The sequence below is a fragment of the Bactrocera neohumeralis genome, chromosome 5, assembly GCF_024586455.1.
Source record: "Bactrocera neohumeralis isolate Rockhampton chromosome 5, APGP_CSIRO_Bneo_wtdbg2-racon-allhic-juicebox.fasta_v2, whole genome shotgun sequence".
In the NCBI taxonomy this organism is placed as follows: domain Eukaryota; kingdom Metazoa; phylum Arthropoda; class Insecta; order Diptera; family Tephritidae; genus Bactrocera; species Bactrocera neohumeralis.
Genome location: NC_065922.1, coordinates 37,804,100 through 37,819,575, shown reverse-complemented (window position 1 = coordinate 37,819,575; position 15,476 = coordinate 37,804,100). Strand labels below are relative to the sequence as shown.

The following is a 15,476-nucleotide window of genomic DNA, read 5'->3' as shown; positions in this document are numbered from 1 at the left end:
GTCTGGTACTTTTGGCAAACTACCAATATTTTATCATCAATTGGTCATGTCTTTCTGAAGTTAAGTCAAACTAACCAGAATAGGCTGAAATTTTTATCCATTCTAGGACTGCCAACTCAAAAGCATTTTCCAAAAATATCTGCAGGTTATTTTCTCTCACTACAAAAACGATTACATACCATCTAGCATACAATAGGCACATTATCCAGTTCCCACTGCACTCTCAAACATGCTGTTGTCAAACACGTTGCATCAAACCTGTCAATAAGCACAGCTTCAAACCAATTTCTCGAACAAGTTGCAGTGCAAACAGTTTGCAAGTAGAGCAACACGATTAATATCGATTTTTTACGCAAAAACGATTGCAATAAACCAACAAAATGTTATCTTTTTTCTATAGTATTTATTCTTTAAATCAGTGACATACAAATTATTCTTTAAAACTATACGTATGTATGTAAGTAATTCAGAAATGCTACCTTATAACTGTAGACGGCTTATATTAGACAGATAAATTAATAATTATGTAGTAGGTTGCTTGCCATTTGAAATTATAACTATTCCGTTGCTTTTTTGTTCCTTTTTTATTTTGTTTTCGTTTTTATAGAACCCAAGCGCCTTTTGCTCTCTGCTTTATAATGAAATAATTTAAGAAATTAAAAGCGTTTGTGCTTTCTCTGCACACTTCTTGCGTTTTCTGAATTTTGCCACGCTACCAAAGACTTGCACGTTTTTTATAGCAAATTTACACGGCGATTGCGTTTATAGCAAACCAGAAATTGCACGCGCAATACATAAATAACATATTCAAATATTAAAAAATACAAATGTTACCACAGAAACTTAAATAGAACATTATTACATCATATATTTATATCGAATTTTGTATTTGCAAAATCTTTTTTTTTTTTAGTGTTTTTTTTTTTTTTGTAATTAAGATACTAATAGCATTAATAGTAGAGTAAGTAGGTGCAATTATTGCGCGAAATTATCAATTTAATGTAAACTGCATTATTAAATCTTGGTTTAAACTGAAAGAAAGAAAAGAAACACCAAAAACCGACAGCAATTGATGCGTAGTAGCAATAAATTAGTAGTAGTTTTGTTGTTGTAGTCGAACGCGATCTATAGCGTTTGCTGTTGTCTCAAATGAAAATTTATTTATGTATATGCGCCAATGCGTTCACTTCAACTAAGTTTTATATATATATATACTGCATCTGTAGGTAGTGCCAACAGCCAGCATGAATTTGTTGTTGCTTGCAAGTCGCCTTGACATATGCATTCGTTGCAAATTGCACGCGCGAAGTTTTAAAATATCTTGTATGCCTTTTTGCCTTTCTTCGCGTGTCACCAACACACACACACCTTATTATGTTGTTTTTCTGGTTAAATTCTCAGCTGATATAATTTTTTGACACTCCGGCTTTATTATCGCGTTACTGCAACAATTCGCCACTGACAATTTCCAATATCATTTTGTGACGGAAATATTGCATATGCTGTTGCGAGAAGGTTATCTCCCGATTTCGTGTTATATACTCGGCAAACATGCAACTGAATACACCACAATCGCTGCCGTTCATTTGACGCGGCACATCACGCACCGATTCAATTTCAAATTGGCTCGTGTCGAACGGTTGCTTTCGCTTATCCAACGATTCATCCTTCAGATATTGTTCGAGTGCTTTTAACACGCTCGGATTTGGTGTGCCCATGGAATCGTAGTATTTAATGGTGCGATTCTTCAGGTGAATAATGGCCATACACCAGTGCACACCGCCGACATGCACCGGCACTGGTATTACATCTTTGGAGAATATATCCACTTTACGCGTCCAACGCTTCACGCCACTGTGGCCGGCTGAAAGTAGGCGCGGCACAAAGAATGTATTCATGGCATAGACCGTGGGTAAACCGTGCGAATCATGCTTGGTTTCACCGCGTTCGGTGAGCAGGTTCATGTAGAAGTTGATAACCTCGTCGTTTAGCCAGTTTTGGCCCATCAATGTGTGTATATCGCGACGGCAAATGTTCAAGTTGAATTTGGAGACCAGAAGCTACGAAAAATAAAATATTACTCTCAATGATATTGCTACGCTCCAAGTAGTTTAAGCCAACATACCTGATCAGATGAACCTATAACAGCTGCTTTTATGCGGGCTTGGTGTTCGGGTGTTAATTCGATAAATTCAGGTTCCTCCTCAACCTCTGGTTCTGGGAAGTCATCGATCACTAGCAAATCAGGATCGACTATTTGTATTTTGCGCAGACGTTCATGCATTTCGAACTCGGCTGCGCGCCGTTCGGCTGTTAGCTTCTCCACACTAGTTTAAGAAAGATAATCAAAAACAGTAGTATAAGCATTTGGAAAGCTATATGCGCGCTTAGCACTTACACATTGACGGTTTCGTTGACCTCTTGCAGGCGGCTCTTCTTCTTTTCAGTCCATTTTGTATGCAGTGCCTCCAACCAATTGGCTTTCAAATGCGGTGATGTGTTGAAACGTTCTTGCAACGTATTTACCGGTTCAACGTAGGGCCTATGCAGTAGAAAAAATATATTTAATTGATTTTTGCTACGCACATATGCAGTTAGTTTACTTACAGCCGCAATGCACTTTTCTTCTTATCCTTTGTGCCACTCGCATTTTGTTCATTTAGTTTTGTGCATGCCGACACCACTTGTTGCTCATCATCATCCAAGTCGATTATCTCACTGATCTCATCGTCATCGTCGATAATTACTGTTGACAGACCATTACGCACAGGACGGCGCTGCTGCACACCCACAAAGGTGACATCCGCATTGTTCTCCTCATCTTCGTCATCATCATCATCTTCCAGGTTAATGGTGGACGAGAGTGGTGGCCGTTTCAAAGCGCGCGCATAGCTATCTTGCAGTGTCAGTGACTGTCGCTGATTAGTTATTGGCTTCTGGTTGTTGCTAGTGTCTTGCAATGTACTGCGTCGTCTTTGTGGCGCATCGAAACTGAATGCTGGCTTTGCTAATGTACGCACATTTGCAGCTTCGGAAGCGCCATATATACAGGGCACAACCTGCTCTAAAAGTTGCTGATACTTGACGTGTTCTTCGGTTTCTTTTTCTTGCGTGAGTATGGAACGCGCATTGGTCGACCACATATTGGAGCGTATGTTACCCAAAATGTTCAGTCCACCATTGGATGCAGCTTTAGTAAATAACAAAAATGTCACTCAACAAATCTTCATACATGTAAAAAATCAAATGTTGTAACACTTACATGTCGCGCCAGAGGAGGAGACCGAACTAGCGGAGCGTCTGCCCAGCACATGCCCACCACTACCGGGCATTTGTAGGTTCTGTCGCAAAACATCCGAGTAAGACATGGTTTTGCGCTTTGTCAAATCGATCTCCGGCATCAGTGACGTCGCTAGGATGCTACCCGTGCGCGGCTCAATGAGTGGTGGTGGCGGTTTTGACACCGCTGTTCGAGCGCCATCACTTTCGCACAGAATCGGCACATTGTACGTATGTGGTACTTTTTTACGTGCGCGCATATCGCTTGAGTTCGGCCCGCTTGCTATACCGATGCCAAAACCTTTTATCAATTGCGGTTCATCATCATCGGAAAACTCCACATCGGCGTATGAAGTATTCTTTATCAAACGGTGTGTAACTGTAGGCGCGGTAAACATAGACTTGCGGTATTTGGGTTTTTCTGCAAGAGATAATTGAAAATATTATTTTTATAAACAAGGCTCTCCCGTTCGAGTTTGCATGCCGATTATGATTAACTAACCAATGGAGTGTAATGATTTGCGTTGTGTCATATCTACTGTATTTTTGGAAGCACTGCTCGGCAATTTGCATGACAACATTTGCTTCTCGTGTTGCGGAAAAGTAGAAATCACTTCAAAATCGGCTGCAAACGACAGGAGATTCAAGTATTGAACGTGATGAGAAATAATTTTAACACTTACCATCATCCAATCTGTGAGTGATAATTTTAGGAAAACGATTATTTACTTTTTTATATTTTATTGGGTGTGGATTGGCATCAGCTGAATAGTTCCCAGATCTAAAAGAAAAATTTCAAAATCAAAGAAATAAGTAAGACATTTCCGAATTTATTTATTATGCATACTCCACAAGTATTTAGTGTCATTTATACCTTTTTCGTGATTGCTCCTCTTGGGTGTTGTCTGTAGAATTGGTGTTTAAGTTCAACAAACGTCGTAGTCTGTTGAATATATCGATACCCATCTGTGAGTTGTTGTGCTGTACCGGTGTAAGTTCCGGCCGCGTGTAGTGTTCCTCGTAGTCTTCTGCTGTCTCTGCTATTATTTCCTCAGCCTCTTCTTCGGCTTGCGATCGCTCACGATAACCGTTTGCGTAACTTTGTCCGGCGTATTCGAAGTCGTCCTCAGTCAAATAATAACTACTGGTAACACTTCCGGTGCTATCACTGCGCTGTAGTTGAATTGGTGGTAAATTACCATTCAAAACTCGTTGGCGGCGCGGTTGCGGTGGTATGAGTTCTAATGGCGGTAATTCTAACTCGTGTTGCCAAGTTGTGATAGGAATTGCTGCCGGTACTGGACGAAAAGGTCGCTTACGAGCTTGCGATGGTTCGTAAGGTGGCTGTCTGCGTTGACCAAAAACCTGTAATTATAAACAAAATTTATATTTAAAATCCACATTTAATATACAGCACTAAAAATTTACTTTATTTGGTTGTTTAGTTTCACTATATTTGCGCTGTTTGGCTACAGGCTGTACACAGTATTCGTAGTTATCTTCTTCGTCTTCTATTTGTATAATAATTTCATTTGTCGCAGGTGTGTGCTCCGTTTCAGCGCCTCTCACTTCAGATTCCAGACTTTGTTGTTTATTATGTTTTTGTGTATCGACCGTTTCTTCTTGTTCATCAACAATATCAATTAATTCATATTTTTCATTCTCTTCCCCTTCCTCTTCTTCGTATGCTGTCTTACCGATGCCGTTAAGTTTTGGTGATACAGCGTTACGGTTGGTGACACCTGGCGGTGACACTTTATTTCCAGCTAAATAAATATTTTGTTCGTGTTGTCCTGCAATGTTTAGAACTTTGCTTCCTGGAGCTTCACTAATTTTGAGCACGTTTAAGCGTCCGGTATAACCGGAGTAGGCAACGTTGGCTTGCGTCTGCGTTTGCAGTTGTGTTGCAGTAGTTTCGTCAACGCCGCGTACATGCGCCAGTATTGAGTTGGCGTCACTGGCGGGAATGTGATTCTTCACAAAAAATTGCAGATTATCTTCCAAAGGTGTATGTTCAATGTACATCATCAATGTGAACGCGAATGGAATGCGCCGTATTGGAACTCGGAATCTCTCTAGCCATTTACAGTGGTTCACCCCGACAAGACAATTTTTTTCTCGTTTTCGATGCTCACGCTTTTAGTATTGATGCATACATAGTATTATAAGCGTTCAAGCGACTACAGAAATTATTTGCTCGCTAATAATTAAATGCAATACAAAAACTTTTTCTATTTTAATAGCGCACACACTAGTTTAATTAATATAGAATTTTTCTGCGTTTCAATACGAAAATTTCTCTTTACGCTTGAGAAAAAAAGCCGCTGCTGTTCGCAAAAATTGTGAAAAGTGACACATGGAATTCGGCTTTTTACTATTGGCAGTACTGCTTGTTTCGCGTTTGTTGCCACTTAGGTAATTTTTGTTTCTCTGTCTAGCAATTGCATATTTGTAAAATTTTGCATTTAATCTTCAATTTAATTATTTTCCAGCTTTGGTATTTTTTTCAATTTCTTTTAAGTAATAAAATGAAAATAATTAAAAATATTTTTATAAATTTTTCTGGGTTATTTATTAGTGGGTTGCCACATGTAAAATTTTCCGTAAATAATTAAGCAACCCTGCGAAACGGCTCTCATGGGATACTTTCAGCTAAAAAAATATAAATATTTGCTGACAACTTTAATGATGATGAAATTTGTTATTATATTTTATGTTTTTAAGAAAATGTTACAAAACTTTTTAGAGAGATCAATACAGTTTCAATTATTTTCTTTGTGCATAAAATTCTTATTTTTATAAAAGCTTCATCGTAGTAAATTCCGCTAATTGAACAAAAATCTTAAAAAAGCATAAAATTTTTTGCGAAGATGGTTTTGGAACTTTCTCAAATCAGTTATAATTAGCTCTTGATAATTAATTATTTTTTTGAGTATTTAAACTTCCAACTTTATATAGTCAATGCGCTATTTTATAAAATTTATTGAAAAAATACAACAAAATTAATTTTCTTTACATTATATATTAACTACAAAATTACATAATTATGAGAATATACATAGATACGTACTTAAATGAAGAATATTAAATTTGATTTAATTACACAATAAAAAAATACTTAAATTATGAATTTTTAAATTTTTAGTCGTTATTTGATTTTAATACTTTTACAAAATTACAATATTTTAAGAAATTCACTTTTGAGAGGAACAATTTTAAATAAATCTAACGTCAAATATACCTATGGCAAGTTACAAAGAATTTCATACATTTCTATTTAAGTGCGCAGGAGTACTTGAAGGCTAACACTTTTATAAGATCCAGTTGGCTTAAAATCGTAAATACTGTCGAATTTTTTCAATCTCTCGTGTTGCAGCAGACAAAAATCATATTCCAAGTGATCATGCTTATAACGTAGACCATGCCCGCCAAACCCACAGAGGCCTGAAAAGTACAAAACATGCAGATTTTATAAAATACAGTAAGCTCAAAATTTCTGTATGTATTAGATACGTTTAAGGATCAACAAGAAAAATATGTGGTCCCCCAATATGTTTGGAAATTTAGACTTCACAGAACTACAACTCCCTTGTAAGTTGATCCAGTTAATACGCGATATTTGTAGCATTTGAGGGCTCTTGTAGGAACGTTTATCGACGTTCCATTATATTCTTTTAAAGAACTGTTTACCTACATATGATATACACAATTTCAATTTCAAAATATGCAGTTAATTTTTCGAAACTTATAAGCCAAAGATTTAAGAGTCTCATGGAAAACTTACAATAAAATTAAATCATCCACCTATTCCATAGATTTTAGGTTAGGTTATACTGGCCGACTTTCACGCCATACAAAGACCTGCTGGTCCTTAGTAATGCCAGGTGGAGGTTTAGTTTAACTTTAAGAGCGACTTGATTTCTACGTTTAGTCTGGTTTCTTAAACTCCGAAGATCCTAGATACTTAGGACGAGTTCTAGCTAGTGACGAACACAGGCATAGGAGGTATTCCAGCGTCCCTCTCATGTCAAGTTCTCTGCACTTTCCGCATGTATCGTCAACTCTTAAGCCCATCAGGCTCGCTTGTGATGTTAGTAGGTTGTGACCTGTCAAGAGGCCAACAGCCTTCTGGCAGTCTTTTCGAGACCTTGTGTGTAACTCCCTTGTGGCCTGGAAGTCAGTATATACTGCTTCATCTACTGCTTCCCTGCTTCAAATATTCTATGACGTAATGCGATGTGAAAATTCGTGCCTAGCTATGGACGTATACAAGTATATTTATCCATTTTATGTTATTTCCTGCGTAGTTAGCTATCTCGGCCATTCTTCCAACAGCAAAGGCTTACACCTGGAAGGTAGTGAAGTATTCTGGAAGCTTGAAAATAGCCTGAGATCCGGCTCCGAACAATAGATTCCAAGACCCACTCTATTAGCCATTTTGGATCCATCTGTATTGATAGTGTAAGTTCCACTAGTGGGTAGCAGGCTTCTGAGTTATCCACCCTCTTTTAGTATGACAATGTGTTTTCTCCCAAATAAATCATGTGGGTATGTGGTCTAATTTGTCCACCATCCCACTACTTATTGAGCTATGCCCGAAGGTCCTTGTAGAGAATTTACCTAATGCAGCCAATCTTGCAGCCAATTTTGTCGCAGAGTTTTTCACTGCAATGTCGATAAATGGTACGTTGAGTAACCTTTCTAGTGCCCTCCGTTAGAGTGGTTCTTAGCGCTCCCGTTTTGCAGAGAACAGAGAGACGCTGTATTTCTTTCATTGGTTTTCTAAATGAAATTTTGTTCATAGCGGTCGTCCACTGCACCAGAGCACCATAAAGTAAGATTGGCTTGACTACCACAATACCAATGCATGAGGCCAGGGGATAGGCCCCAAGTAGACCCAAGCATTTTCTTACATGTGTTTAGGGCCTTTTTCGCTCTCTCCTCCACATTAAGTTTCCACATCAGCTTGCTGTTCAAAATTACCCTCAGGTACTTGGTATGCTGCTTAATTGTTAATTCAACTCCATTGAGCCTCGGAAGTTCTCATAGTGGGATTTTTTACCTTCTTGTAAAGTGTACCATATCCGTCTGTCTGTTTGTAAGTCTATGTATACGCGAACTAGTTCCCAAGACTTTGAGAAATAGATCTGAAATTTTGCACACGTCCTTTTCTTACCAAGAAGCTCCTAACGTGTCAGAATCGCCGATAGAATATATAATATAGCTGCCGTATAAACTGAAAGTTTCGACGTACTCTTGTTACCTCCATTTAAAGATGTACACTCACCTGAAAAGAAAAGGTCACAACAACCCAATGAGCCAAGGCGCCCCACACAAACATAAGTAGACCATTGGTGAAATGTACTGGATAACGTATGGCATTCCATTGAGCTCGTGGCATGCTGCGCTGAAAGACGACATCCTGAAGGAAGAGCGTTACCGCTTGACCGAAACCCAACAGGACGGAGGATACACTCAGTTGCAGTTTCGACGTGGAGAAACTAATGACTGACAAATGAGAAATGTTAATAAACAATGTTAGTTATGTGTAAAGTTTGTGATTATACTCACGAATTAAGGCCAAAGCCTTACAAACGCTGCCCAAGGTATGCCACTCGATTTTGCGTTTATACAGACTACTGCCGAAGCGTGGGGTCATCAACGAGAAGCACATCCATGGAAAGGCCAAAAGCGAAAATAGAAATGGTATTTCTGCGTTTTTGATAGCGTGGTGAGTCACCGCCAATCCCGGCAGTACCGTTAGGCACATTACATACGAAAAGATGTCCGCGGACATTAGTAGTGTGGTTGAGTAGAGGCGTGGCACCAAGAGCGCACGCTGCAGTGGCAGAAAAGTTTTTTCTTTCAAAGTCTTCCAAATATTCGTAGTTATGTAACGGGATATGCGTTGAAATTTATACTATGGATATATAAAAGTAAAATTCAGTTATGGTATAACGTATACTTTTTACTAGAATCAATATCCTACTTACGAACTTTCCAACTTCTTTGACATCGGTCTCTGTTTTGTCAACGCCTGTCGTCTCATCCATTTGCTGTAATCCATTCGATGAAGCATTTGGATGGATTTTTTGTGATGCAGCCACGCTATTATGACTCTTTCCTATAGTCGCTGAGCTGCCACGAATCATAGACACAGTCTCATCTTCCTCGGGTATGATCTCCATAATCTCCACACCATTTGGATTGACAAAGGTCACGTAGGCCTCATCCGCAGCCAACATATAGTTATTACGTGCTTCAGCCGAAAACAGTGCAGCGGTCGCGGTTCCCGGATGTTGTTCGCGTAGCGGACTCTTCCAAATTCGCGGCACTTGTACATCAATGCCATCGATTTGATCGGCAATGCTAGGTGGGAATGCGCCCAATTGATGATGCAGTGGCGGGAAGGAACTCTCGGCGGTAATCATCGAAATACGCTTTGTGATGGAACCTTCACGATGACGTGTAATAATTAAACTGATCGGTATAAGGTTCACTAATAATGCGGACATCAGTACTATCGACTGCGCTGTACCGTAAAGTGTACGTAGACTGGTGAAGACGAATGAGAGGAAGAGCTGACAAAATGCCTCGCCGCAGAGGTGTATAGTTTTGCGTACGAACTTATCTTCGCGCGGGCGTACCGCTTCCAAAATGACGTGGGTCTTCCAAATGAAGAGACTAGAACCAATGCCTGAAAGTTGAGGAACATAAAATTAAGGAACTTTAGAGAATTATAATAGTAAAGGAGAATGCAAAAAATAAGTATGTACAAACAAGTATCCCGTTTTGAGCTTTTCCACCCTGGGCTCAACTGCTAGTTATAAGCTGGAGTTTGTTATTGAGTCAGCGTTCCCGTTTGAAAAGGGAAGCAAATGCCGCTTGTTAGTTTCAGGAACTATTTCACAAAATGTTCGAAGTAATTCTAATAGCTTCAAACATCATCGCTGGTAATCTTTAGAATACTACCCTCGGATGTCTAGAGTTTTATTGTTTTCTTTCAAGTCTTACCCGCAAATAATCCATAAAATACTATTGCTACAGCTTGTGTTGTTGTTGTAACAATAAACCAAGCCGATGAAAAGAATATACCGCTAATCATTAGCGAGAGGCAAGTAGTGAGCGTGGCACAGAGAAAGAAGCGCCGATATTGTGTGGTCTCACGTTCACGACCCCGATACTCTGTATCCAGATGTTCCAGAATGGAGCGACAAATCTGACCCGTGGCTTGATAAACGATTGCCGGCCAGATGCGCAGCACCAAATCCTTATCCGACTCCACGACATTGCCATAGAGATAGGCAGGTGTGGCGAGGAAAGCCTGTAAGCGTTGCGAAGAAAAGTGTTAAATTAGAACAGAACTAATTAAAAAAGGTGAGACAAAATATGTTAGTAAGTAATAATACAAAATGACATAACCGACTGACGTGTCACAGACTTTCTTAGCACATTTTGTGTTATATGCGAGCAGCGAGTAAGTTTGTAAACAAAGTCTCGAAGAAGATAGGCTAGATTGTGTGAGCTTTTTTCTTTGTTGTGATCAGTGAGATTTTGTTAGTGTATTTTTGATATGAAAATATATATATTTGGGTCTACGAAAGTAGTCTTCATTTATAAATGCGATGTTGTTGAAATAGGAAACTATTTTCAGCTAAGTTTTGAAGACAAAGTTGACTGTTTTTCCGACCGATTTTAACCTTATTTCTTCATGAAGCAACCTACTCTTTCTGATCTCCGAAATGCCTGATAATGTTATTCACTTGTGAATCAAAGCTCTGAATCAAAGCTCTGCCTATTACGAAGATAAATCTCAAACAGTTTGTAAAAAGCATTATATTCGTGTCTAACCGTATTTTGGTGGTTACATTTCTACAGCAGACCTTATCTCTAACTCAACTCAACATTTAATTTCATAAATCTGTGCCGTATTGTTTTCAAAGTGCTTATTTATCTGGATCTATGCTTAGATAACTTCGACGATTCTTCAAACTAACCGCATCAGCTTTGACTAAACAGGAATGAAGTGAGACAGAACACAATAAGACGAGCTAATGCCGCCTTTTATTGGGAAAAACTATGTTTATAACATTTGAGCACGATATTCCTATTATATACATAACGTTCTTTCAACCTTTTAATAGTGTGCTTAGTTGTTTGCTTCAAAATCGGCATCAGTCTCGGCAATCTCTTGAGATCTGAGTAGAAGGAAAGATCGCGGCACTAGATTCAGCGAATACAGTGCGTACGTGAGCAATTCGAAGCTAAATTCATGCAATTCTGCTATTCACTCAGATCACTTCGATTATACTCAGGAGTGAAATGATGTGGTCACCTGCACCTCCTTTGTCATATACCGATGACAAATCTTAGGTTTATTCAGGTTCATTAACCCGAAACACTCCTTAGAAACATTCATTCTTTGAATATTTTGGTGCTTTGCAAGCTCGCGCCGCAATCACTGGGCACAGAACTTTCAAAATACATTTCCTTTACATTTTTACGGTGTAGACGATATCGAACAGCTTCTTGCCATGGCTATTTGAAATAATTGTTTGGATTTTTTATGTTTTCGTCCGTAAAAATCATTCAGGCCTTCACTGGGTTCACCATATTCAGTGCACGTATGACCTGTACCGAATCAGAAAACCAGTTACTTAGTTGGTTTTGGTGCGGAGCCCAGATAAAGCATCATCAACCCACTTCTTGCTAACAGCAGCTTTTTTTTTATAAAAAAAATAGCTTCTCACTTTCATAGAATAGATATAGACTTTTCAGCCTGTCTGATAAACCCTATTTGATATGTATTGAAAAAGGTACATTCTCGGCATTTCAATATAAATCATTATCATCGGTTTCAAAAAAGGCTCCTGAGCCACTTCAGGCATACCAAAGTTTTATCCAATTTTCATACTATTTTTGTAACTTAAGAAGGTCTATGCCTTTTACCCGAGACAAATTCCGCTATATACAGGGCACTGCAGGCTCATGAAGCACTTGTCCAATATGGGCATAGTCTCTTGCGCAAACTGCCATTTCTGCGACATGGAACAGGATTCTGGATTGCTCAGCAATTTGCAGAAGCAGGCTAAAGGTCCTAGGTTCCATTTACGTGAACAGGTATCACATCACCTCAGTCGCACCCAGCAGAATGCTGAAATTGTTCAGGATGCTGGACCATAGTGACCATATGAGATATGGGGGAGAGCACACTAGAAGTTAAGTATCTATGGCCTTCAATTACATCAGCAAATTTTTATTTTGTTATTTTTGGCTCATATTTGAAGCGCTATTCGCTAGATTGTCAACAGTCTCGACGTAATATTCATAAACCCACGTTTCGCCAGCAGATATGATGAGGGTCCTCAGCTATGTTGTCAGTATCTTTTTTGCGACCTTTAATCGACGTCGGTTTTGTAAAAGATTATTTTGGTACGAACCTAGCATAGACATGCTTCACTATCAAAATATTAACCAAAATATTAGTGTTGAGTCAATCCATCTTGAGATCTTCTGCTATCTCGCTGATACCAACTGGGCGATTTCAAGCTGTTTTTCTTCAACTTTTTCGAAGCAATTGTCATGAACAGATGTGGATGGACGATTTGCATGAGTCAAGATTTTTTGACTTCAAAATTTTAACGACTTGCTTTGTACCCGATTTGCTTGTGATCGTGGTGAAGTAAGCCAAAAATCTTCTGAAACATTTTACCCGATTTCGCAGATTAGAAACACAAAATTTTAAGAAAACTGGTTGTTAAATTTGTTTTTCTTTCCATGGTAAAAATCGCCAGACAAGCTCTTCACTAAACACTCACTAATTTAAAATTTGGACTTCAAACTTCACATGAATATAAAAGAGATTTTTACCGATCTAGGAAAGAAATATTCATCGATTCGGTTTGTGTGTGGACTGCACCAGCCCGACTTAATCCAAATTTAGTGGAATGTGAGACGCTTTGATTTAAACTTATAATCCCAGCCACTAACTACCATATTTCAGTATTTCTCACATATCGAACTTTTTAGAATGTGAGTGATTGGGAAAATGTAAGGCTACCGGCATTCAATACCCAAATCTAACATATTATCCCAATGATAGACCCTCTCAAATCAGCTTATCATTCAAGATCAATAGCCCCCGACAGCCGCTTTATTTGTTATATGAAAAAAATTCCGCTTTTGGCAGCTCAAGTGCACAGCGTGTGAAGACGTCATATCAAGCGTTTGCAGTTATTGCTTTCCGGTTTTCGTTTGACGATTTGTCGATAAACATGTGCCATTTAAATTTCAATATACAAACAAACAAACATACATACGTATGTTTATGTGTGGCTACATAGGCATTTACTTAATTACTTAATAATTACAAGTTTGTTTATAGAATGATATATTGTAAGTAATATATGTATATATAGTTTATATGTACATGTATGGCAAACCCACATAACAGATACTTCTGTTGAATGTGTTTGTTGATTACACGCCTGCGCTGTACGCCCGCCGTCGCCACCGCAGTCGCCGAAGTCCATTTGCCGCGCGCCGGTATACTCATTGCTGCCGCCACAGAGCGCGATACATTCAATTGAATGCGTGGAACGCGAGCAAGCAGCAATAATAATACAAAAAAAAAATAAATTTAAATGCACAACAATAACAACAAGAGCGGCTTGTATTTAAAATTAACTTGTAACGTGTAATTTGTAACTTGTGCGGCTGAAGCGTTGCGCGAGACAAAGAGGATTTTTTAAAAATTTATTGCAATTTTTTTGTTTTTGCTTAGCGTTTTTTGATTTTTTTTCGGTTTGTATTGTGTTTTTAAGTTTTTTTGTATGTTTTAAGCTTTTTTGCGCTTTTTTTTGTTTAACTTTTTCGCTTGCTTCTTTTCGTTTGCACTTTTGTTACTCTCTTCGCGCGCTTGTCTTCGTGTGTGTGTTATCCCCAATTTATGCGCTTATTATTCATTAAAATTTCTGCATTTATATATGTATATGTATGTATATGTATATGTGTGAGTGACTCCACCAAGAACTGCTACTTCATAAAAGTTGTGTGTTTGTGTGCAGACGCTTTCACAGCAGCAGCAGCAGCAGCAGCGACGGCAGCAGCTCACATCGTAAATAATGTCAACATCGCAAATTTCATTGCACAGACGCACGTACAAGCTTTAACCGTTGTTTGAGCTGATAAAAGACTCGTCGCTTATCACTAGAAAGTATCTAGCGGAGATTAGCAGATGCGACGCGATAGACGAAGTTAGCATAGCACTTGTCACTGTTCTTGCATCAGCAAGCGAATTTTATCCACATATCTACACAATTATAAACGTATATACATATGTACATATATATTTTTACATTATATATGTATTTTTATATTATATACTATTTATGTATATCTATTTGCAACGCTGCTATTTCCATGCACTTTCTTTGCCCGTGAATTCGCACTTAATCACTTTAATTAGACAAGTAGTATTTAAATTAAAATTTCATCTCCAACAACAACAACAATTAGCAAGTCTATACGAAATATAAACGATTGTAATACGCGTAACTTTATATATACATAATATATATTTAGTATATATATACATATATACTATATGTGTGTGTGTTAAACGCGATGCCCGCTGATCAACTGCCTTAACGAGTGCCTTAAATAATTGTTGCTTCTTTATCCACTACTGCAGCTGATCATGTCACTTATCGTACTGAAAATATAAAACGTTCACTCACCGCCAGTTTGCTCCACAATTATCATCATAATCATCAAGCATTCTTGCCGCTACGCACACACACCGACACAAACACGTATCACACACAGCTACAAACACATATCACATACACAAATATACACACACAAATAAATATGAATATATAGTTCTATATATAATATGAACATGGAGCATGTGGACATTACCATCATCCCCGCTGCAGATAGCAATCCACCGGCGCGCTGATCTGTTGGCCGCCCGCATAATTGTGCAGCCCGGCAGCAGTCAGCAGCCCTTCGTAATCCGATGACGCCGACGACGACGACGCAGTGACATTGTTGACGTCGTCTGAACAGAGAAAGCGCGAAAAGCTGCCTGTGTATATGTAATGAGTGCTGAGTTTGCTCGTACTTGGGAAAGAAGGGACTGTTGGCATTTATCTTAAGCTGATACGCGCTTTATCTTCCATATGTGGTACCTA

General features: G+C 38.6%; 3 protein-coding genes across 4 annotated transcripts in view; 1 reads left to right on the top strand and 2 right to left on the bottom strand.

Annotated features, from left to right (window-relative positions):
* LOC126759629 (uncharacterized) overlaps positions 1–15,476 on the top strand; it is a 135,554-nt gene that overhangs the window by 38,618 nt on the left and 81,460 nt on the right. The window lies entirely within an intron of this gene.
* LOC126759632 (uncharacterized) lies at positions 384–5,627 on the bottom strand. 2 transcript variants are annotated; one of them, XM_050474566.1, is made up of 9 exons: positions 4,708–5,627; positions 4,154–4,644; positions 3,963–4,060; positions 3,782–3,904; positions 3,263–3,700; positions 2,608–3,190; positions 2,399–2,542; positions 2,126–2,327; positions 384–2,060 (listed from the first exon to the last, which is right to left on the bottom strand). In XM_050474566.1, the coding sequence occupies exons 1-9, from the start codon at positions 5,305–5,307 to the stop codon at positions 1,440–1,442; spliced, it is 3,300 nt and encodes a 1,099-aa protein (XP_050330523.1). In that variant the 5' UTR covers positions 5,308–5,627; the 3' UTR covers positions 384–1,439. The 2 variants fall into 2 exon arrangements, with proteins under 2 accessions (XP_050330523.1, XP_050330524.1); XM_050474567.1 differs by lacking the exon at positions 3,782–3,904.
* LOC126759648 (uncharacterized) lies at positions 6,355–14,976 on the bottom strand. The gene is made up of 6 exons (XM_050474611.1): positions 13,709–14,976; positions 10,294–10,603; positions 9,273–9,976; positions 8,851–9,199; positions 8,567–8,787; positions 6,355–6,723 (listed from the first exon to the last, which is right to left on the bottom strand). The coding sequence occupies exons 1-6, from the start codon at positions 13,832–13,834 to the stop codon at positions 6,637–6,639; spliced, it is 1,797 nt and encodes a 598-aa protein (XP_050330568.1). The 5' UTR covers positions 13,835–14,976; the 3' UTR covers positions 6,355–6,636.